This window comes from Saccopteryx bilineata, chromosome 1, assembly GCF_036850765.1.
Source record: "Saccopteryx bilineata isolate mSacBil1 chromosome 1, mSacBil1_pri_phased_curated, whole genome shotgun sequence".
NCBI classification, from domain to species: Eukaryota; Metazoa; Chordata; class Mammalia; order Chiroptera; family Emballonuridae; genus Saccopteryx; species Saccopteryx bilineata.
This window is the reverse complement of record NC_089490.1, coordinates 169,742,994-169,768,499: the sequence shown is the minus strand read 5'-3', so window position 1 is coordinate 169,768,499 and position 25,506 is coordinate 169,742,994. Positions and strand designations below refer to the sequence as shown.

Below are 25,506 nucleotides of genomic sequence, written 5' to 3'. Positions count from 1 at the left end.
AAAGTTTTAAAAACGTAGTTTCTCTCCTTCATGATTTTCCAGTTCACCCTTGTTGATCCTACACTCAGAGGTCAGCAGAGACCTCACTGGGTTCACCAGGGGACGTGACCTCCACAACACTGTCCCCAGGCTCAGGCCTGACCTCTGGTAAGGAGCAAAACCTGCATTCATAATGGTAGGAGCAGATGTCTACACCAGACGAGTGGCAGCTGGGGAGAAGGAGGTGGCTGTGGACACAGACCTTCAAAGAGTACCCGATACATGAGCCCACTGGAAATTCTTGTTGCTGTAGCTTTAATATCTCATCTATCTGGGGTGAGCCTGAGCTTTCCCTCCATTTATAACTGTGGTCCCCATATGCTTTGGACTCAAACTTCTCTGAGAAATACCATGCATAGGAGTCTCAGAGTAATCCTCTTTCCTACAATGGAGGGAAAATTTGAGAGGCAATTGACAAGTTGAGTTTAAATTTCTTATCATGGGTCATTTGAAAAGACTAAAAAATCAATTTTCTGCAGAAGTGTCACAGTTAAAATTACTATCTTTCCTTCTTTGGTGAGTAGCTCCAAACATAAAGTCTTTCAAGTAATCTGTTCATGAGTAGGAGAAGTGTAGGAGTTGCTGTTAGATATGTTAAGCACACTCCTTCAGGGCATTGATACATATGGTTAGGCTTTAGCCAATTTTTCCAAGTGAGAGGGATCTGTATCATCCCATTCTGTTGGAACTCTATTTTCTGTGTATATATTTCCTGGGAATGACATTAAAACAGAATATATTTTCTTCATCTTACCGTCCATAAATAGAACAATTCTTTTAGCCAGCAAATTTTGAGTCTAGCATTCACAATGCTGGCTTCATAACATCACTAAATAACACATAGAATAAATATGTTTATGTGTACTCCTGCGGCACCTAGTACAGCACATGTGTATAGAAGACACCTGACAGATTGATTTCAATTACACGCAGTGGGCCACATGTGAGTCAATGTCATGCTAAATAGATAGTAGTCAATACCTGGGAGACAAAGTCTGAAAGGGTCAGGGAAGAACATTCTGTTCAAACTGTGGGAGGTTCTCTATTTTACCGAACTCTTCCTGAAACCTCACAGCTGTGAATTTGGTCAGGTCCCTTGCTGTCTGCATACTTCATGCTTCTCTCCATTCGTAACCTTCAATCTATGTCCAGTGCAACCTCTTTCATTTAACTCATCCTAATTTCTTCCCAAGTGCCACAGAACTCAATCTCCATCTTTTTTCTGGCATTTATTTGTCCTTACCTATTTGGTACAGATAACGTGGCCTGCGAATTCTTCGAGAAAAATATATCTCCAAACTGTATCTGCCAATATTACCTAACATTCAATAAAAGATGTTTTAAGTGAAAATAAAGCAGAGATATATTTAAACTCCTTACAAAAGTTTTAGATTAATATGAAGTATAATATATATGAAATGAATAGTTATCTACTTAAATTGAAAATAGAACAGTTCAAACATTTTACAGAAGACAGAGTAGGACTACCAGTGAAGATATTACATCAGCAAAATATTGATGATTTTAAATAAAACAAGTATGAAATATATAAGTACACTGTTTTCTTCCTGCTTACTGGTGGCCTCTTTCTATTGTGACTATTAATTTATGCATATATGCCTATATGTATACACATACTATATATAGTATATATATGCTATATATATACATATGGCAAATATATATATAAAAATGCTGCATGTGTACATATATATATATGCTATATAAATATACATATAGATGACCTGGGTTGTATACAGATATTAAAAATATCCACCAATATTATTTTAATAGGTTTATATCATAACCACATCTATTCTGTGGAAGTGATTACCTTTTATTAAAACAATTTGTGCTTAAAATTGCACAAATGTATTTTCCATTTTTTAGTCAATAATTACAAAGAAAACAGACTGGTCTGGAAAAATTCAGTTAAAATTTGATAAAATATACAGTATATGATGACAAACTGACTATTTTTAGTGTTATAATATTTTAATATTCTTAATCACATATATATGCTAGTAATATGTTTTTTTTTCCTTTTTTTAATTCATGACTCTTAAAACAAACTGAAATGCAACTTTTGAACTGAGTAATCTCCTGATCGTGTCTTGGGAACATAGTAAAGCTATAATTTTGCTTCGTAAAGAAAGATCAGAAGGGAAATGTTAGAAGTGTAATTAGCACCCAGGGGTTTTCTTGCACTAAATAGGACACATCTTCAAAAACAGGACACCAAATTTGAGAATGAACTTTCCAAAGACACTCTAGTAAAAACTCACACAGTGAACAATACTGGAAGTGTTTCATTTTTTATAAGTAACCTGCCAACAAAGAGCATTATAAATGTATTAGTGTCAAGAACAAAGTGTTTAGCAGTATCTTTCACAAAGAGCAAGCACAATTTATTTAAACTAAGCAAGGCAGAAAGAGTTTATCTTACAAAAAGGCCCATCAAATATAAGAAATTTTCTCTCTCTTTCTCCCTCTCTTTGTGTGTGAATGTGTGTTTGCTCCTGATGCCTTTCTCAACATCCTTTTCTCACAATACTAAGAACATTTTCACCTAGATACACTTCAAGAAAAGCTAATCCTTTTTTATAGAATTCAGCTTTAATGTTCTAGTCAGCATTTTATTTTTTAATTGAATCTTATTGGGGTGACACTGGTTAATGTCAGCACTTTTTAAATGGCAAATCCCCACATCAATAGCTGTATTAAAATTATGCCCAAATGGCCTTGAGCAGTAAGGTTGCTTAAGGTTAAAGGAAGTGAAATAAATTTTCTTTGTAGTTGGGATCCCCACTGCCTTTCCTGCACTGTTCATTTGGTAGCTCTAACATGTGGCACTTCCCAGCAGCACAGACCTCTGAACCCACACTTGCCATCTACAATATACGAGAGATTTTGACAGGCTGTTGTTGTAAATCTCTTTCTGCAGGGTTAACACCACAAAGGAGAACAGCTACAAACCTGTTCAACACTTATCTGGTGTGGAATTCCCCTTGACACTCTGCCTTTTGTTTGTCTAAGTTATAAGAATTGGCTTTTACATTTGTGGATTCATTAGCTTCCCTCTAGTAATTCCCAAATGATACTTGGTTCCCTTTTGCCCCACTAGACAATTACACAGTACAGCCTAGCCAACCCTGATGATGGCATTTGTTCAGCAGATTGTGCTTAATCAAATTAAATTTTCTCCTTGGTTCTGTTAGCCGTGTTTTTTAGCACAGCAACTTAAAGTCTGAAAGTGTGTATAACTTCAGGAGTACATGCAGCAAGTAGGTTGGAATTGGGTCAGGCTCCCTCAAAAGCCAAAAATAGAAGCTTAGAAAATGAGTACAATGATTAAATTTAGGAAAAGCAGGTGGGAGGTAGACTTCCTACTCGAGGCACAGGATATATGTCTTTTGTGGCTTGGGAGATTTTAAGGTAAAAAAGTTAGGAGTCTTAGAAAGAAAAAAGAAGAAAGGTAGTAAAACTATGAAAAATATCTGAATGTAACAAATTAAATTGGAAAACAAAATAAAGAGAATACACCTGTCAAGGTCATGAGCTGGTATACAAGTGATATGATATTTAAAGAGTTAAGAGAAAACAGCCATTTCGTTTATAAGTAAGTCATGGTATTAACTTTAACTCATATTATAAAGTAATATGTACTTTAAACATTCAAAAATTCTTTTAAAATTATATTATATACTTGTAGGGACATAAAAATTGGGCAAATTTCTTAATCTTACAAACTGGCCATTACAAGTTTGTAAAATGCTTATATGAATAGTTTCTGAAACATTTTTTTCTCTTTGTGGGTGATAGTGAGTTCTCCATAGCTAGAAAGTGAAAATAGATGATGAACTAGATCTTTGTTTCTTTATTTACTTTTCTTTAAAGAACTTTCAATAGCCATCTCCATCTCCCTCAGGAATTGTCATGTTTACCCAGTTTGTGGATATGCAGGTACATTTCCTTCCTTCTTTTTTTTTGAGCAGGCCTCAATAAAAAATATCCAGAAAGTATTCATAAAGAGGTCATCATATAAAAAATTATTATTGTCAACATGTTAAAAAAAAGTTCTCCTCAAGTCTAATTATCTGAGCCAAAACATCACATCAAAAACAACTTTTAAGTGCAACAATCGCACTATGGAAAACACATATTCAACCCTTCTAATGCAGTTCAGGAAAAGATTTATAAGAATCCAATTAAATAACATGAAAACAATTATTTCTCTTTTCATTTATTATTAAATACTATCATCATCACTTTGTCTTTCAACTGAGCTTTGTCTAGGTACTGGTCATTAGTTTATTTGTATGTTTTCCTTTGACAACTTTCTGGCATAATTAGTACTCTATGTTCTTTAGTAGGAAGGACAATAATATTAACTACGGTCAAACAAAGAGTAGAGTTGATGATTTTTATGAAAATTGATGTTTTAGAAGAATATACTCCTGAATTTTATATTCAATAAAATATTAGCTAATGGAATATCTTACATATATAAAGGTCCATTTAAAAAGCTCTTAATCCTCATTAATTCTTTTTTTTTTGTATTTTTCTGAAGTTAGAAGTGGGGAGGCAGTCAGACAGAATCCAGCATGCGCCCTACCGAGATCCACCAGGCATGCTCACCACAGGGCGATGATCTGCCCATTTGGGGCAATGCTCGTTGCAATGGGAGCCATTCTAGCGCCTGAGGCAGAGGCCATGTAGCCATCCTCAGTGCCCAGGCCCTCTTTGCTCCAATGGAGCCTTAGCTGCAGGAGAGGAAGAAAGAGGTAGAAAGAGAGGTGAGAGGGAAGGGTGGAGAAGCAGATGGGCACTTCTCCTGTGTGCCCTGGCCAAGAATCCAACCTGGGATTTCCACATGCCCAGCTGACACTTTACCGCTGAGCCAACTGGCCAGGGCTTAATCCTCATTAATTCTTAATCTTATGTCAACAATTCCATATTATATGGCCACATTATTTCTAGATTAATAATACCCCAAGATAAGTATAATCAAATATATGATTAAGCTACCAAAACAAGTATATTTATCACAGATAAAACTGAGCTTCTAAACAAATATAATTTCCACTGCAGTTCTATGTAATTTGGACCATGATGATGGAGTTATAAGGAGTGAACAAGCTAAACCTCACTCTCTGTAACTTTAACATTACTTACAATCTTCTTCTGAGAACCAGAAAAAAGACATATGCTGAAGGTATTTAAATTCACAGTCACAGAACAGGGGGCTAAACTATTAATGAGATTATAACAGTATATACTCCTATTATAAATTACCCTGCCATCTGACATTCTGGATGAAGATAAAAATAACTAAAATGATAATGGAGTTTTCTTGTCTCCAGTCCTTAAGGCTTTAAAATGCATGAGAAAGGGGTAGAGGAGAGTTTAACACCATTGAGGAAAAGGAAATATTTAAATTAGCAGAAGATAATGGAGAGGTTTGTTCTAAAACAGTTCAAAAGAAAATCTGTTAAAATGAATGGTTTATAAGCATTGCATATTGGCAATGAAATGTCATGATTTTCAAAAAGGCATTTGATATGCAGTAAGTAATAATCGATTAATGAACTACATTAAAGATAAAATCATGAAAGGTAACAGAAACTGCTTAATGATTTTAAATATTAAGCAACTGAATAGCACTTGCTAATACTGAAGGTAAACAAAAGTAAAATTATTATATTTAGGCATGTTTCCAACATATTAGTAGGCATACAATACAAAATAAATTAGAGCATAAAAGCATCAAACATTTAATGATAATATCAAAAATCTTAAGTGCCACTGATTAATCTGTGGAAGAAATAACTAAACTGAGTACAGCTTCAAGTTAAAGCAAAGATTTTCCTAACTGCCAAATACTTATATATACACCAGAAAAATGTCTATTTCAAAATATATTATTTTATATGCATATGGTATAGTTTATTTGACTAAGAAACAAATAACATTATTTCTAAAATTAATATTTGATGAATTAAACAGCTTTATTCACATTCAATTGTCATTTTAAGAAACAAATTAGTTAACTACTACATAATTCTGATTGTTCATTATTATTGTTCTTTAATTCTGAACGTACACATTGTGGACACAAAATTTCCAAATTAAATCACACACTGAATATCATATGGAATAATCTGATTTATAAAGTTTAATTTTTGTGTATAGCAGCGACTCTTAGGGGAATGATCATAATATTCAATATAGAACATAAAATAAATCTTGGAAAACTAAAATTCCTCTGGGAAACTAATTTAGGTTATAAGCTTATTCATCTTTTTATATATTTATTAATCTGAAAAAAGATCACTTCGATGAAAAAGTCAAATTCTATCAAAATAGTTTTATTCCTGAAGTCCCACAAAGTAGATCAAATCAATGACACCACTTTAAATGTAAAGTCCCTATACTGTGTGTAATAGGGTCTTTCTAAACCAACAAAATGATCTCTGGCCAAAATCATACAAAATGTCCCCATTATTTCTTTAAACTAGGATGCCATGACACGATTTTATATTTACTCATTAATGGCTTTAGTGAAATTTATAGTTTTGATAATCAAGCCTGCATTTTTAAAAATAAAGTTTTTACGAATAACTGTATGCTAAGAAAAGCAAGTAGAACATATTTTCAGTCAGAGAGAAGAAATCTAAGTTTGTTTTTTTATTAATTATTCAGAAAAGTTGAAAAGCTGCGCTCCCACGCTAATGGGGCAGATCTATCAATTTAACTCAGTCGGGCAACCGCGGGGACATGCGTGGGTGGCCTCTCGGTGCTTCCCCGTACAGTCAGCAGAAATAGTTAAAAAAAACGTGCTGTTCATTTTACAAAAGGTAAGACGGTGATACTTTGGTCTTTCAAGTTAAAGCAATCCGAGTAAAACATGTGCTAAATTGCACAGCCAGAATCTTATCGTACGAAATAAGGCTATCTAATAAACCAGAGAAATTAAGATCTTTGAGTCTCCCTTCTCTTTTTCAGAGCTCCATAGACTGAACTCCATAAGCTGCCTCAAGGGCAGTTGGGCTTTTGCACATTGTGCTGTTGGTTTCAAGAATATCTGGGTCAGAAGATAATGATTTCAAACACCTATATTATCTATGGGAAGGAATATCACTGCATCTATTTTAAGTCACAGTGTCGTTCTTTATTCAAAAGACAACTGATGAGCATTATACTCCAATAAATTATAACTAATGGTGCATTAACAATTGTGTGGTGATTTATATTTTAAAAGTATTTTTAGACTTCAAGTTTTAGATTAAACAAGTAAAGAGCATGAAAGGCATTATTCCTGTTTTTACACCAAGAAAAACAGTAGAAACTAAAAATCATTTACTTTTCATGGACCCTTTCAGAAAACTGAGGTTACGGGGCAAGCCACCAGCTTCAAAATGTGAGTCAGGCTAATCCGGATCTATAAAGCACCTGAGATTTCTTCACTTCACAGGTAAGCTGATGGATGACATAAACAGGTTGAAACACTGAAATAGCAATTTTGATTTTTTTGCTGGAGGCTAAATATGGATAAGCTTGAGCGTGAGAAGCTCCTGGAAGCTGAAGTCAAAGGGGGAGGGGCTCATATTTTATAGGTTGTTCTTCCAGGAACCCCATGTGGTTCTTATGGAGACTATTTAAGAAGACTCTCCACAGTATCCTGGCAGCAGGAATGTAAGAGTATCACATTCTCTCCAGCCTTCAACAACAAAAAAATATTCATTGATGACAAAGTTTTAAAAAAAATTAAAACATCTCAAGAGATAAAACAATTTATCACTAAAGCCAAAATTATTTGATTGGAGATTAAAATGATCAGAGAAGGCATTTAAAATAACTACATATGATTAATATGTTAAAGACTAATTAAGAAGAGGTAACAAGAAAAGCAAGATTATTAACATAAGCATAGAGATAAGAAGCAGAAGAATTTAAAAGAAAGAAAGAAATAAAAATCAGTGAGTTTGAAAATAGGTAAAGAGAAATTAAATTAAAATGCAAGAAGAAAAAAATAATGAAAGCTAAAAGATAAAGATAAAACACCCAGAACACCCAATAAGCATGGAAAAACATCAGAAGCTATAACATTTGCTTAATCAGAACAGCAGAAAAGAGAAGATAATAGCAAAATATTTGAAGGAATAATAGTCAAGACCTTTTCAAAATTAATATCACATAACATAGCATAGATTCAAGAAACTCAGAAAATATCAAGAAAAATAAACACACAAAGCAAAACAAAACCAGAAAAACTACACATAACACATTCAAACTGCAAAAAATATCAAGAGAATATTAAAGAAAGCTGGATTGGGGAGTGCTCACCTATAGAGAAACAAAGAAAAGAATTATAGCCAACTTCTATCAGCAACAATACAAGTAAGAGGAAACTGAAATGAAATCTTGAAAATATTTAAAGAAAAATATAATCAAACTTGAATTCTATAATGAGTGAAATTATTCCTTAAAAATAAAGGAGAAATGAAAAGTCTCACACACTAAAACTGAAGCAATATATTTCCAGTAAACAGTTGTTTGTTTAAAGCAGTAATAGTAATAATTCATTGGGTGAATTATTACTATTCAAACCAAGATTGTAGGATTCTGTTATTGGTCTTATACTATTTATTTAGTAAATATTCCTGTATAAATTGACTTAAAGTCATTTCAATTTTTAAAATTAGCTTCAAACTCAGAGATTACCTTAAAATAAAGAGCCTGCTGTACTAATATTTTCTCAATAAATTTTCATTGAAATGAAAGTCTTCAACTGAAGTAACTATAGAGGACATTTACTGTACTTGGGAAACTGCAGTATAAAAAAACTCTCATGTCCCTTCTCTAAAATTCAGTGCTACCACATATTACTAATTCCTGAGCAACAAATTCCTAAACACAAATTCATTTAATGTCAGCAACTATTTTCGGACTCCCATCCACAGCCAAGGCGCTGCAGAAGAGGTCAGGAGCAGGGCTGGTAGCTGGGGGAGGGTGTAGCACCAGGAGAGGGAGCAAGGGGAGATTCAAAGGGGGAAGAACAAGGCAAAGAGATCAAATAGCTTAACAGCAAGTAGTAACTAAGAAGAACTAGGACGAAGAATTTGTTATATTTTTGAGAGATCATTTTCCATAGATCTCTTTTGTGTCAGCACATATTGTAACTTTTTCTTCTTGTACTATTTTTTAAAAGATATTTGTAGAGCAAATGGAAGTGGGAGATGGAGATAGTATCTATCTACAGAGGAGAGGGCAGATATGATGGTCTCCAGGAACCTCGAGATGAGGTTTTCCTCTGGGGCAAAGGTTGGACATGTTTGCTATCAGCCTCCTTAAGATTGTGGGTTTCCTACGTTTAGGTTTTTTCAGCTGGGACTAAAAACCCACTATGTGCACAGCATCGGCTAGACATCACACCTGTGGGACGAGGGGTCAAGAGGAACATATGTGAACATGAAACTCATGCTGTGAGCCGTCAAGACCCCCGTCTATGATCTAGCATTGCTTGTCTGCTGTCAGCATCTATGAAACTGTATAAGCCAACGTGTGGGCTTCCAAGTGGAGAAAGATCCTACTCCCTTGAAAAATAGAAACCCTTGAGGTATAGAAGTTATAATTTAGGTACTGTGCTAAGTAAATTCTATCTACTCCAATTTAATCTTCAAACCTAGTGGGTTTATTTTAACTATGTTACAAAGTAGGAGACTGAAAATTAGTGTTTCACTACTTTTTTCAAGATCAAACTTCAACTCAGTGTCAGGATCACTAATGTAAACAGATGTCTAACCACAACAACTGTGAGTTTAAGCACTAGGATTAACTGACTCCCTGGATAGTTAAGTTTTAAATAGAAGACTTTATAATGATCATAATTTTTAGAAATATAAATTGTAGAACTTGATCTAGTACATGAGGTATATGCAAAACAACAGAAAATCAGGTCCAATACAAATTTAATACTATATTGAAAGATGTAATGCCCAAAATTGTAGAATTTTAATAAAAAGTACTTTGCCTGACCTACTTAATTATACCACAGTATATTTAACATATGAATAGACTAGAACAACAAAAGGTTTTGTTAATATGTCTAATAGTACAGCATTTTTAATAATCAAATAACTGTATACTTTATCTTTGCTATATTTAATTGTGGCTAAAATATATAAGAAAACAAATACACAGTGATAAAAAATGATTTGACTTTGGGTGATGGGCACAGAACACAATCAATAGTCCATATGCTATAGAAATGTTCACCTGAAACCTATGTACTCTTATTGATCAATATCACTGCATTAAATTTATTTTATAAATAAAAAACCATATGAAAATGATCTGTTAAAGGAGTAACTGATATACACAGTTTTAAAAGGACATATAGAGATATCTGTCATACTTGTAGTACATAAATTATTAACATATAGGTAATTAGAATATGTTCGCCATTGTTTTTGATAACTGCTACTTTTCTGTACTATCCTTGTAACTTGAAAAGAACAAAATGTAAAAACAATGTATTATTAAAACATTTACATTTGGAAGAAATTAAATCTTTATTTAAATATATAGCTTAGATTTTCTAGTAGGTATATTTTATTAGTCTATATGTATATCGTTAATATTATTGGCATAATACCTTAATTATGATATACTTTTTAGTTATTATAGCATTTTATATATATGTAGTATATATCACAAAGCAGTATATATAGCAACGTAAAGCAATGTTTTTTAACTGTCCACAGACTGGTCTGCAAGAAATTTCATGTGGGTCCACAAAAGAGTTAACCATCTTGATGTTGTGTGAGGATTATAGATCCAATGAATTTAGTAGAATTAGCTGATGCTCGGTGATTTCTGTCTTAGTGGTCCCCAAAATAATTCTCCTACTTTTACTGCTCACCAAGTGTAAAAAGGTTGAAAACCACTGACATAAAGTATATTATTCATAACAATAATAAAAGGTAGAAGACAAAAGATAATGCCTTCGATTGCTGAGAAAATACATGTTATTTGAGAATTTTTTGGATATACTATTTAAAAATCCTAAAAATCAAATTATTTTTAATTTTGAAGTTCTCCAATTAACCATTAATACATCTTTTAAAAAATATAAATGGATATATTCAAGAAAAACCAAAGGAGACAACACGAGAAATAGAAAGATATTGAATCTGAGAAATTGTAGCTACAGAGAAGGAGTAAAAGTTACAAGAGTTACAGGCGAGAGTTCACTGGGGGTAATTTCAGAATGTAGTAGTGCCAAGTGGAAGACAAGAAATTTCAAAAAATTAGAGTCTTGCTTGTCACATTTCCATAAGTTCAGTAAGTAATGAAAATAATTCTGGAAGTTGGGCACCATGACTTTCTTGTTCACGTGTGTTCTCATTGCCCCCAAGTCCCACAGAGGCAATATAGAACACCCTCGTGGAACATTGCAAACGGTGCACCTGTGGGATGTTTGCCAATCTCAGAGAAGCGGGGGGCTTTACTATCCTGTAATTAGATAAATGTGTTCACTAACCCGGAGGGAAACCTAATATCTAGGGTCTAAAGTTGGTTGTTTGAAAATGTTGAAAACTTCTAGAAACACCATCGAGAATTGTTTCCCAACAACACTGGAAGTTTGAGTGGCATTTTTTCCAATTTTGTTAGTTTATGAGGGGAAAAAAAGAATGCTATTCAGGCACTTCATGGAAGAAGAGTCATGGTTTCAACAGAACAGGATTTTAAGGGCTGGAGCAGGTTTCAATTGTTCTCATTATACCTCAATTTGTACTAGCTAGTATGTTACCATGTACACAACTTACTAAATATATATATAAACTTATTTTAGAAATTGAAATTCTAAACCTTCCAAAAACATTTTAAGCTTATTTGTATGATTCAGAAAATGTATTTTTTCTGTGGCTATTTACTGTGGTACTATCAAACATTCTTTGATAATTTATTCTGTTTTGGTTTTACTATTAGAGTTCTCTATTAAAGTTAAAATATTTTCTTTATGGTGATAAAATTGTCATTTTTTAGGAAAGATTTTCATTTAAAAACTATGTAATCAGAATTATATCTCCTTTAGAATACCTAAGCTGAGAACAAATAAATATAAATACATTTTAAGGCAAATGTAATATAAATTTAAACAAATTAAGTGCTATCTCACATTAGATATTAGGTGAGAACACTTAGTAAAAAATATGCAAAACAAAAAAGAATAGTTAAGAAAATATAGTGCATTTAAGACTACATTAAAATTTAAAAGACTTCATCTTCAGGTCATTTTTGTTCAGAGATGAATAATTTCATTATTAGAGATAATTTTGAGAAAATCACACATTAAAATTCTTGAACAGGTTCTTATTTCTGGTAATATCCTTTTCAACACCACTGATTTTATATTTGTGTAATATTAGTAATTCTGTAAAAATAATAGAAACAGAAATCAGTTTCCCAATAAGCAGAAAATGTCGTGAATATACTTTAGAAGAAAATACACAGAAGAATTTAGTAATACATTAAGTAAGTGGTGTATTGCTAAAATAACTATCTTTCTTTATGACTCTGAAAATATTAAAAATGCTACCAGGAAAGGTTCAAAGAAAATATCTAAGGAGAGATTACTAAATAGTGTATGTTTCCTTCTTAGAATCTATAACATAAATATTATAATATATAACATATTCTGAAAAATTTGCTCTAAAAAATACACAATATAGAAATTTGGCCAAGATGATAGGCTAAGTTAGCCAATAAATTTTTAGATTTTTAACAAGAAAACTAAAATGATTTAACATTGCTTCTTTTAAATGTATGTAAAACCATTTGTTTATACTCATTTGTTTAGAAAATATAATGTCATTCCTTACATGTCTCTTCTTGGTAACTTGATGCAAATACTGTAAGTTATTTTACTTATATATTCCAAATATATATATTGTTATTAAAAGAGCGTATGACATATGATCATAATAGAAGAGAGACCCTAAGACAGGGCAGTTAAGGGGCTGAAAGCATAGCTTCAAATCCTCTCTGACATTTATTAGTTATGTGACTTTACACTGGTTACTTAACTTCTCAGTGATTCAGATTAGTCATCTGTAAAGTGAGGGTACAAACAGAATCCACTTTATAAGGTTTTGTGCAGATTAAATGAAACACAAGTAAAGCACCTAGAGAGTCAAGCATATACTAATGAGCACTAAATGATATTAGCCCATTCACTTCTAAATCACTAAAATTTCCAAAACAACAAATTTAAGGAATTTATTTGAAGCTTACCAAGGTGTCCAAACTGGGTTTTAAAAAAAAATCAGTTTTTTATTCTTAGAATGAAAGATGTAGAATGTGGGCTTAAAAGACAGAAAGACTACTTGATAACTTTTAATTTGGGAATATTTCTTAACTCGACCTTTCGTTTCAAGTGTCCAACTGGTACACCAATAATACATGTTTTGAAAAGAAAAGGAAATAACAGAGCCAAAAAGTAGCTTGCAAATAATAGATGTAGATATATATTATTTCCACTACTTTTTCTCACATTCTACATATGGATTGTATTCTCTCAACCACAAAATATCGGCTGAAATAAACCACAGTTGGAAATAGTAGGTGAGCAGGGGTGGAAGAAGGAACAACTCTTATTGAATAATTACTATATAGCTTAAGTATTATGTATTATGTCCTTTAACTTCCATTAGACTCAAGTTGCTGTTTTTTTACAATCACTACTGAATAACCGCCAAAGTCTGATGTCATTTCTCAGGTTCATATTAAAGAACACTTCTGTATTCAAGAGTCAAGTTCACTATCATTTTCACATTAAAATTAATTCCTCAGCTTCCAAGGCACTATTCTCTTCTGCTTCACACTTTAACATCATTAAGGTTATTTTTCCTCTAATCAGTCTGTGGTTAAGTCTTTCCCAAACCTATTATCCTACAGTTTTTACTTCTTACACCTCAGTGTAATGCCAGTATTTATTCCAACCCAGACTTCTCTCAGATGTATAAGCTCATATGTTTTTACCCTGTGACCATAGACACCCTAATTATACTGTTCTCAATATTGAACTTAAAATTGCCCCACCTCAACTAGATATTTGAACAATTTTTCCATCTTGATTTTATCATTGTAATTTTCTCAGGAGTTGTCAATGACTCCTGGAGACCTCTCTTTTCCTAAATTGAATCAGTCAAGTCTAGACCATTTAACTTCCAAAAAATTTCGTGAATCTTTTACCTGTTTTTTTATTCCTGCTACCTTAATCACTATCACCTCAAACCTAAATTATTATCAACCTCTTACCTGTTCTTGCTTCTTTGTTTTTGCACCATGACATTTAACCTTTACACAACCTAAATTAAGTATTTACAATTCAAACATGACCACACCTTTACAAGCTAAATTCACTGAAAATCTTTTTGAACTGTTTTGTTCAAATATTCACTCAAAACTTTACTTCTCTATTATTCATTATTTATGGACTTTTAAAATATTTTTTCCAAGTAAACTAAAGCTAACAGTAAAGAGGTTAATTGTAATAATTAAAAAAAGTATGAACCTCAAATTGTGAACTTAAAATTAGTTGTTGAGGTGTACAGAATACAATAAAATATAAATCTTTATACTCATTTTTTACATTTTAAAGAGCATACAGGCATAGTTTACATTCTTTGACCCTTAAACGGAAACATCAATCAGACAATTGCATTACTTTCTTTCTTATTTTAGACATTGTAAAGTCACAGATAATTTGGCACGCAATAACAAAATTTATTTTATTCCAGATATAAATTCATTCAGTAAATTCATTAATAACTCATCAAGTGGTTTAAAAGCATTACAAAACAAAAAAAAGCTTAGAGTACTATATATTGTACCTTTAGTTCAACTAAATTACTTGTTCCAAATACATTTTATAGATCTATAATATATTCTCATTTTTGCTTTTGGTTTAATCTAACTTCAAGCTTTCATTCTTCTATAAAATATTGATGACATTTCTTCTACATCTAAAATTGATAACCCATTTTTTTATTTTTTGTAATATCAAATTGACAATTTTTTATAAATATTTCATTGACTTTGCTTTGAATTTTCATTTTGAGGCTAAAAATTATCATCAGGATCCTGGGAACTCATTGAAAATTCTAAATCAGAAGCCGTTATGCTATATACAAAAATCTATAATTTAAACTCTGAAATATTATTCCAAAAGACTGTGCAGAGTACAATGCTAAACTTCACATATATTTTATGATTTCTTCACTTACAAAAGAATTTCACACCAGATCTAAGTAACAAATCAATTCGCCTCATTTCTACATTTGGAAAGATAAAAATTCTACATTAGAAGTAGAATAGTAAATATCTTACTATTTTACATTATATTTAATATTAGTGGAAGCCAATATTGTTTAGTATGGGATAGAATGTAGAAAAGGGGAATAGTAAACATGTGTATTATTGAAAATAATGTGATTTTGTACCTTTATTTGTTATTATGTAATTATTATTTAATTTTTTACTTGTACTAAACTTGAATAGAATGAGGTTTCTGGATTAGGATTAAAATTTGCAAAGTTTCTGATTCAAGAGGGACTCAGAATGACTCCTCTTTTATCTTTTATCTGATATGAGTTGCAAGCTAGAATAAAAGCAAGTAGAGAATACTGTTACTGAGCCCACTGTGTTTAGAAATGTGTGGCTACACTCAAGCCCCAATGTTTTATAAAAAATATCTTTTAGTCACTCTTGGTAACAGCATACCAAACATTAAAACTGCTTTCTCCTAACTTCCTTCCTGTCCTATATTGCCAACTTTGCATTTTAATACTAACATTTAGTATTCTGATAAAAACTAATTAGCAAAAACCAGTACTGAGGAAATTAAGAAGCCCTAAATAAATTAATTCCATAAAATTTTAAGTGCTAAAACAATGGAAAAGTAAAGTTATAGGTATGAGCAAATGTACTGAGTTGTTATTAAGATGATTATATATATGAAGGTGATTATATATATTAGATAAATATATCTTAAAGATCTTATGTAACCTAAAAAAGAGTTTTATAATTAAAAAAACAATAAAATGTGTAACTTAGGTTAATATCTAAATAGCAGGATATTTACTTTAGAAAGCATAAATTAATGTAATTGTATCTAGAAGTTATATATATTCACACAACAAAGTCCAGTATGTATGAAAGAGTGTGGAAGATTTATCAACAAAACAGCCAATAATAATAGCTTATGTTCCAGAATTCTACTTTAAATTTGCTTCAAATTTTCATTGTGCAGATGATGTTTAAAGTCTATAAACAGCATTGACTATAAGAAAAGATAACTTTTCAACTTTTTTGTAACCCAACCTAATACATAAAAATACAAAAATAAAATTATGTGATATATAATGTATGAAATAATTCTATAATTTGTAAGAATTCAACAGTATTTTACAAGTATCATCAATTACAATGAACTACAAATGCAAAGATGGTTTAATTTGAGAAAACACATTTATAATTCTTCATGATTTATCTATTTTATATTATACAAATGAAGAACAGACTCATAAGTTTAAGTATATTGCCAAAGGCAACACAGCCAGTGCAGAACTGGGATTCTAAAATCTAAACTCTTAGCCAATAAATAATGTCAACCCACAAGATACCAATACATAAAACGAAACAAAACAAAATTCTGTAAAACAGTTGAAACACACAAACATGCACGTGAGCACATGCACGCAATAGCAAAATTAAGAGCAAGCAGTCTAGTATGCAGGCTACTAAAAATGTAGGCTGGTATTTTTTATTAGCATTCTATGAATCACCCAGATCACTAAATTTATAATTACATTTAATGGATTCCTGCACACTTTGCTGACCTACATAGATCTCTGTAGATCTTGAGATCTTCTGCCCTAGCCAAGGTGACTCTTTAGTTGGCAGGGGTGCTAAACCATGTAACGGTCCCTGGAGTGATAACCGTAAGAGCAGCCTAACCTGTCCACCAGCATCCTTGCCTTCCATTCCCTAGCAACGTGCTCTAGCAACAAGGGACTTTCGTTTTTGTTCTGACATCTGGAAGTCAGCTCATGGTTGCTCAAGTCACTTCTCCCAAGAAACCAAACCTATATAAAAAGGTACACCTTTGTTAAATTAGGACTTTATTTCTTTATTTCCTCTTGCCTGGAATATCTGTATGATTAAATTTTGTCATTTGTGTGTAATAGTTTTTCCTTTATTGGCTTATTAAGAGGTATTGTCCTGTTTGCTATTGGCTTGAGAGTTATTACAATTCCCACAGCAAACCTGTGCAAAATAAATTGCTGGCAAAGGCACAATTTCTGAGTACCACTTTGTTGCCAAAAACAAAACAATATATAAAAATTGTAGAAAATGGTCTGTTCATATTCCATGTTCACAACTATAAATCTCATGTAAATTTAACTATATAAAATATAAATGGGGCTTTAAAAATCAACCAAAACATCATAGTCTTTGAATGAAGTTGATGAACCTTTCAAATGATCACTGTGTATATGTATGTGATCAAACAACAACTTTTTTTAAATAGAAAGAAGTAATACACTAACGGGACTGTGAAGCATTGGTCTATGTATTCCTGATTTTATGTATTAGAAAAACAGAAAACTATATAGTTAATTTACTGATTGAAGAAGGATATGCTTATCTACTATGTAAAGTAGAGTCTAGAATTTTAAAAATGTAAACTGTTTTTCTTTCTTTGGGTTATTTTAATGTGTATATTTGGATGAATTTATGTACATCTATTACTGAATACATTAAGAGAGCAGAGAACTTTGTTTTATCCCACTATATAAAGAAAATGTATTTTTCTTAATTTTAATATATTTCAAGTCACTTCAAATAATTCATTCAGCTTTTAATATAGTTGACACATACTATGGTGTCAATTTGACCTCAAATATTTGAAATAAGAAAGACTCAAGAAATATTTTATAGTTGGGAGTTTGTCTCAGTTTTTCTAGAACAGAAATACTATTAAATCAAATTTCCTGGACTACACAGTCTACTGAAGGCATGCTTCTAATGTAAATGACAGTTGAAAAATTATGAAATGATGCTGAACTAAGTTTTACATTCCTTTCTCTCTTGGCCTTTGGCACTGCGTAGAAATGACATTCACAATTTTCTGTACTGCAGTTCCACAGTAGCTAGAAAAATTCTGTACTTGTTTTTCCCTGACAATCCATCAGAGCAGGATTGGTTTAAATTCTTCTTGTCTCTCTTTCTACGCACAATTGAACACAGATGATCTTTATACCTTGATGATATGACATTAAGAGAAGTTTCCTTTTTGACATAATAATATAAACACTCTTCAGAAACTTCAAGCAACATTAAACATAATTGCTGTTTATTCACCAAGGATCCTTTTTGTAGATGTAATATTTCCTATATTTAATGCATACTGAGTTCCTGTTGTAGTTTGTGGGAGCTACGATAAATTAATACAAAATCAAATATACCTTCTCATTCAAAAATGAGTTTAAAAGCAAGATGTTTTATTAAAGGGAAATCTTAGAGAACGGTTGTGATGTATTACAGGTATACAATTATTACTATTACTCCTACTCAAATGTTTGCAATAGCCTACAATGAAAAGAATAAGGCATGAATATTGAACATCAAGATAGGATTTACTTTATAACTAAAGTGATTTGCAGAGAAAAATGTATTCAGTTATGTAAATAGGGAATGGGGAAGAAGAATGCAAGAGATATTGAAGTTAAAAGAAAATGATAATTACCTTAATTATAAAGGGGCTAATTAATATATTCAATGCCATGCCTGAACATCCTCATTTCAGCTATGTGAAGCAAGTGGATTGGGAGATGAAGGTAAGAGGTCCAGAAGAAACTAAACTCTGAAATTGACTCTAACCTCAGGTGAGGCAACAAGGGTGAGTTCCGGGAGCAGCTTTCTCCCACCAGTTGTGTCTTTCTGCACACTGCCTAATATTAGAACACTACCTTACAATTACTTTATAAATCAATTAATTTACTTTTGAATAATACAATCAACTAATTGCTTTACTAAAAGCCATGCTATAACACAGTTTTTAAATTCTAAATTTTATTTTAAATACTATTAAATGCATAAAGACACATGTACATGGCATAATAGAAGTTCAGAAATTATATCTGTAATTAAATATTCATTGTGGGACTGTAATATAGAATATCAAGTATACAATATTCAAGAAAATATAGTGTACATTAAATGAGTTTCATATTTTCTCATCTGTATATCTGTTATTCTTATTTTTTTCTAGAAAAAAGAAAATAAACTATTTGCATTAAGGACCAATGATAATAATTGTTACATTTCATGATTAAGATGGTTATAAAATGTATAATGTGGCTATTAATGTTTGCTAAAACACTTCGACTTAAAAAAAAGCATTTTTTTATAAAATTTTTTCTTCTTTTTCCAAGTGACAGGAGAGGAGGTAGAAAGACAGACTCCAGCATGTGCCCTGATTTGGATCCACCCAGCAACCCCCATCTAGGACCGATGCTCTGCTCATCTGGGTCATATTTTCAACTGAGCTATTTTTAACACCCGAGGAGTCCCCATGCAGGCAACCTCAGTGCAAAGGCCAATGCACTTGAACCACCTGAGCCATGCTGGGGGAGGGGAAGAGAGAGGAAAAGAGAGAAAGGAAAGGGGGAGGGTAGAGAAGCAGATGGTCACTTCTACTGTGTGCCTTGACCAGAAATTGAACCTGGGACACTCATATGCCAGACTGATGCTCTACCACTGAGCTAATCGGCCAGGGACCAAAAAAGCATTCTTTACATTTCTTTCTTTGTCTATAGCTGTGAAGAACTGAAACTGGCAGCCTTGGTGATATGTTTAAATGCATATGCAATATCTTAAATATAAAATAATACTGTGCAAACCACAATAAATAGTGAATGAGAAGTCAAATTATAATACATACTATAACATATATCAGGTTCACTGTATTTCATTATTTTCTTAGACATCAGACCAATATAATAAATACTTAAAAACACTAGATCACATTTAATTTATGAAATTAGTAGGAAATTTTATACATATATGCACCCTCTATATGGGATAGAAATCTTTAATTAAAAAGATCAGTACTAATTGACTGACCAGTTCCACAATGTACCAAACTACTTATCACTTACTCTGTTACCACTGAAGAGTTGCTTGTTCCAAAAAAAAAAAATGGATGTATAATATATTTCAAATACAATAATTGATAGAAGTTATTGCTTTAGCTTTCTTATATATGATGAATATATAGGAATGAAGCATCCAGCTATTACATTTAAGATAAATAGAAATCTATAGAAAAATATTACTTGCTATAATAATTGAGACTAAAGGAAAAAAAAACTTCACTTACAATATAACTTCTGTTTGGTACACATAGAAAAGTAAGCTTCATTGTGTACATAATAACAACATTCACTGCAAATCATTTTAATAGAGAGATTAAGTATAAAAATATAAGTAAGATTTCCTTGCTTACCTCTTTTAACATTTCTGTTTGTACTTGTTGACTTATCTGAAGGACATGGGCAATGGCCTTCACATCTGACTGAGATCTGTTTTCCTAAGACACATGCCTGATATTCTAGTTTGCACTGTAAAAGAAGAGAAAAAAATAGTAATTCATAATTAGTTATAAAAGTAAAAATTCCAGAAAGTGATAATAGTATATGTTTAATTCTATTAGATATGCTCTGGGAAAAGATAAATAAATGAAACAGATCAAAGAGTATTATACCTAAATTCAAATCTTAAGAGTATCATGTCTTAAATGTGATGTTTGGGGATAGTTTCTAAATGTTCTCCATTTTCCCATGTGAATAACTGGGATAACCTCTAACTTACAGCTTTAAGAACCAAACTGCAGTAGCAACCATGAGCCAGGCTCTTCTCAGTAAATGTTAACAAGACCTGAATGAAATTAAAGGCAAATAATCAAGATTACTATGGCACATAATTTTTTTTTTTTTAGTTTAGTTTTGTTTTCGTTTGGTTTTCTTCATCAACATTACTATTTGTTAATATTTTAAACCTGAGTACTGGTAAATCATTCTTAATATTTTATAAATGCACATTTGACACAATTTAAAAAAGTCTAAAACTATCCCATATTTCAAAGGGGCAATAATTATCTTCCTACTACAAAAGAAATTGATCTCAGTAATTCTGAAGTAATGTGATTTCTTTAGTGGCTACCTCCATAATTTACTCAGTGCAAATTATTTTAAAATTAAATAGGGCAGACTTTCTGGCTCCCATCGACAAATACACCAGTGACTAATTTAATTCAGCTTCAACTGATACCAAGATGTACTGAATATGCCCAACAACTAATCAGATTACTCATATCTGTACATTTTTATTCCCTTGTCAAAACACTCTCTCTGGCAAAATTCTTAACTAGCCCTACACTAAATTATAAATTCTTACACTTGGAATATATTTAGAGTGGTTCAGTCAGCCTTTTTTGGAGGAATAAGTTATTTGAAAGTTTTCATTATTTAATATTTTAATAATAAAAGATCTTGTCATGTAAAATCAAAATAAGGTTTCAATATAATTAAAAATCCCTATAGCTATCAAAAGTAGAAATAGTTAAGAAATTGTATGTGCTTTAATGAAAGCCAAATAAGTTATATAAAACTTTAAATTTAATATTCTTTCATGTAATTTCTTTTAACTTAGTATTTCAAAACCCTAGATCTGGACATAAGAGAATTCTGACTCATGACATAATTTAAGAAAAGTTCACGAGCAATTATAAGTGGAATATGAGTAGATAAAGCCAAAAGTAAATATTAATTATGATTAATATTAAAATTTGAAATTTAAAAGTGTTAGCTTCCTTCAAAGGTGTTATACTATGCTCATTTACATTTTAATGTGGTTAATTTTATTCAGAGAAAATGAAAGTTCAAAAATACTTGAACAGAAATAGACAAGTTGTTAGTTTATTAAAAAGGGGATCTTTTTTTGTTGCTCAAAAGTTGATTGTTAATTGTGATGTTATTAAGTAAATAATTTATGAAAGCATAATCTTTATAAAATTTTATTTCATTTTCATTGTCATAATCATAAATTTAAAATTTCAAAGCTAAAAATAAAAATCAAAGTTGTCTTTAATATTTGCATGACATGATAAAGTTTTAGCTTTGCAAAAGACCTTCATAAGTGAAACAACTTTCTTCAGAATGAGTTCACTGAACACTTTTTTATTTTCTATAGGTTTCTTGGGTGTTCACTAAAGGAATGCATATAAAATAAAAATAATCATATAAATAAATTATCAGATACAAGCACATCATCCAGAAAAAATGAAAATAAATATGAATCAGCTATAACAACAAAATACACAATTTAAAAACAATTTCTTTCCTTCGGTCATTTTTTTTTTTTTTTGTATTTTTCTGAAGCTGGAAACTGGGAGAGACAGACTCCCGCATGCGCCCGACCGGGGTCCACCCGGCACGCCCAACCAGGGGGCGATGCTCTGCCCCTCCGGGGCGTCGCTCTGCCGCGACCAGAGCCACTCCAGCGCCTGGGGCAGAGGCCAAGGAGCCATCCCCAGTGCCCGGGCCATCCCTGCTCCAGTGGAGCCCTGGCTGCGGGAGGGGAAGAGAGAGACAGAGAGGAAGGGGGGGGGGGGTGGAGAAGCAGATGGGCGCTTCTCCTGTGTGCCCTGGCCGGGAATAGAACCTGGGTCCCCCGCATGCCAGGACGACGCTCTACCGCTGAGCCAACCGGCCAGGGCCTCCTTTGGTCATTTTTATGTGCCAATCACTATATTAAGCAGTTTCGATGCTTTGCTCTTTGATCATCATATTCTTATATTTTTTAAAATAAATTTCATTAGTGAGGCTTAGAGATCTTATGCAACTAATATATAGCTAAAATGAAATTCAAATACTATTTAATAGTGCTTCTAAAGTAGAACACATATATAATTAGCAGTAAGCAAAAACAGAAACAATATTCTATTTCTCTTTGTAGTGGTAAAAATTTTTATTCAAGTGAAAAACAAATTAGAAAGTATAAAATATTATGAATCACTTTTTTGTGTATGTTTGTTTAAACCTACTGTGGACAGACTAATATATTGCATTCTCTCATCTCTTTAATACTGTAGACCGGCTACTTTCTACTGGTGTGTCACAAGAATTTTTAAAACATGCAACATATCACTATTTAGTAAGGGCACTGACCTCTTTTCCCATAAGTTGTCAAATAAAAAATGATAACAGACAACACTGCAATATCCGTTTGGTGTGAATGAATCATAATTATAGTGTTGGGTTTTTTTGGCAGATTGGAAAAAATACATTTTTTGGTGTTCTACAGAATTTTAGTAATTAGTTTAGGTGTGCCATGGAACAAAAAGATTGAAAATCACTGCCCTACACAACTAATGTCTTAGATATGAGCTGAGATCATCTGTATAGAATTCTTCATACTCAACTATAACTAAATCTTTTCCTAGCAAATCTACTCCAGTTGGGCTTCTTGATGCCCTACTCTAGAGTTTTCCAGACAAAGACAGCCAGAAGAAAAAAAGAAGACTCAGTCCTTGAAAACATTCATTCAATCGGGATACTCACACTCACATAATTGTAGCATATACACAAAATCAGGGACTGAAACAGAGCAATGTCCTTTAAACCTATGTACTAAAGTGGACACTATACCATTGTTTTCTTGTGTCCCAGTCTATTTTTCATTAAGGAAGTATACTTCGCTAGATCTGGGCAACTTTTCTAACCAAAACTTTATTTTAGAAAGCTTTATTTTTAGTACCACAAAATGTTGTATCATAGTGCCCTCATCACAGGTGAAAAGCCATGTGTATGAGGCAGAGTCCTGTTCCTACATTCTTTATTAGAGCCGAGAGGAAGTGAGGCAGGCCCTAAATAGGGACAACACTAGAGATGTGAGCACCGATGCTATTCAGTAAAGTCAAAATAAGAAAAGGACCAAGGGAATCCTGAGATAATTAAAGCCATTAATTGAAGCAATCTCTAAGGCTCACTAATATGTAAGGCAATTTCCCTTTCTTCTTTATATATTTCTATCACTTCCTATCAGGCATTCAAATAAGCATCTAGAAATTGGGTGCTGTAAAGTACTAATTGAGTTTAAGCTGAGATGAGGGCAGTAAAGACATGTCAACCCATTGAAAACTTGTAATAAGTTTCTAATCCTTGTTACGTACTCATGAGCCAGTTCAAATATTGCTCTGGTTAGCAACTAGATTACTTGACCAAGAATAATGGCCAGGAAAAAAATATACATAACCCTGATTATTTTAGATGTAGCATATTTGCTGGATCAGAATATCTCCAATTTTTCAAATTATTATTATTATAAAAACTTTAATTTTTTCCCCCAAATTAAACACATACCAAAATACCCAGCATAAACTTCTCATTCTGAACAGACCTTACACTAGCTTGTGGTGCAGCATCAGAATGTGTTAAGGAGAAAACAGCTTGATTCATGGATTGTGGATACAAGATTGAATGCAGTAATGGTTTTTGAATGTTTTCCCTTTGAAGAGTATCAGTGTGTTCCAGGTGTCCATGGAACTGCTGCATTACATCCTGCCTTAAATTCTATTTAATCTAAAATCCTAGAATGTCAAAATTGCATATTCTTCCACCTCAGTCAAACTGCATATATAATATAAGGCCTTATTGTTTTTCTTATTACTGAATTATTCAGTTGAGTGATAAATTCAGCTGCAGTCAAAAGTCTCCTATTTTGTGATTTCTGTGTGTAAATCAGCATTGACATACCTATTTTCCTCTTTCTTCTAAACAGATTATTGTAGACTTGAAAGTCTGGTAAACATTTTAAAGATCAATGGGATAATGTCCTTATTTTAGTATCATTTCTGTCTTACAGGTATTATTAAATTTATTTATTAAATTAACATTCTTGTTTAAATTATTTTAAACTATTGTCATTTCAGCTATTAGCAATAACTTCTATTAAAATATAACCTATAAGACCTGGAGTCTATTATGCTAAGTGAAATAAGCCAGGCAGAGAAAGAAAAACATCATATGACCTCATTCATGAGGAATCCAATGAACAATGTGAACTGAGGAAAGGAAGAGAGGCAGAGAAGGGGTCAAAGAGTCCAGAGAGAAAGCAGTCAGAGGGAAAGGGGATGAGAAGCAAGGATCAAAGAAAGGAAAGACATTAGGAATGTATATACATATAACACAGAGAGATAGAGGGCAGGATAGTAAATTATGGAGGGAAGGGGAAAAGGTGTGGGGGAGGGGGCAAAGGGGGTATCAAGGAGAACACAGAGGGGGGAGGGAGATATATTGAGGGGAACACTTGTAACTATGTAAACACAACAAATTA

At 32.2% G+C, this 25,506-nt stretch overlaps 1 protein-coding gene across 1 annotated transcript in view; it reads right to left on the bottom strand.

The window, feature by feature from the left end:
• The window catches only part of SPOCK3 (SPARC (osteonectin), cwcv and kazal like domains proteoglycan 3), a 366,111-nt gene that overhangs the window by 70,909 nt on the left and 269,696 nt on the right, over positions 1–25,506 (bottom strand). The window contains exon 6 of the mRNA XM_066279585.1: positions 20,618–20,732. Within this exon, the coding sequence (XP_066135682.1) occupies positions 20,618–20,732 (115 nt within the window). The remainder of the gene's footprint in view (positions 1–20,617; positions 20,733–25,506) is intronic.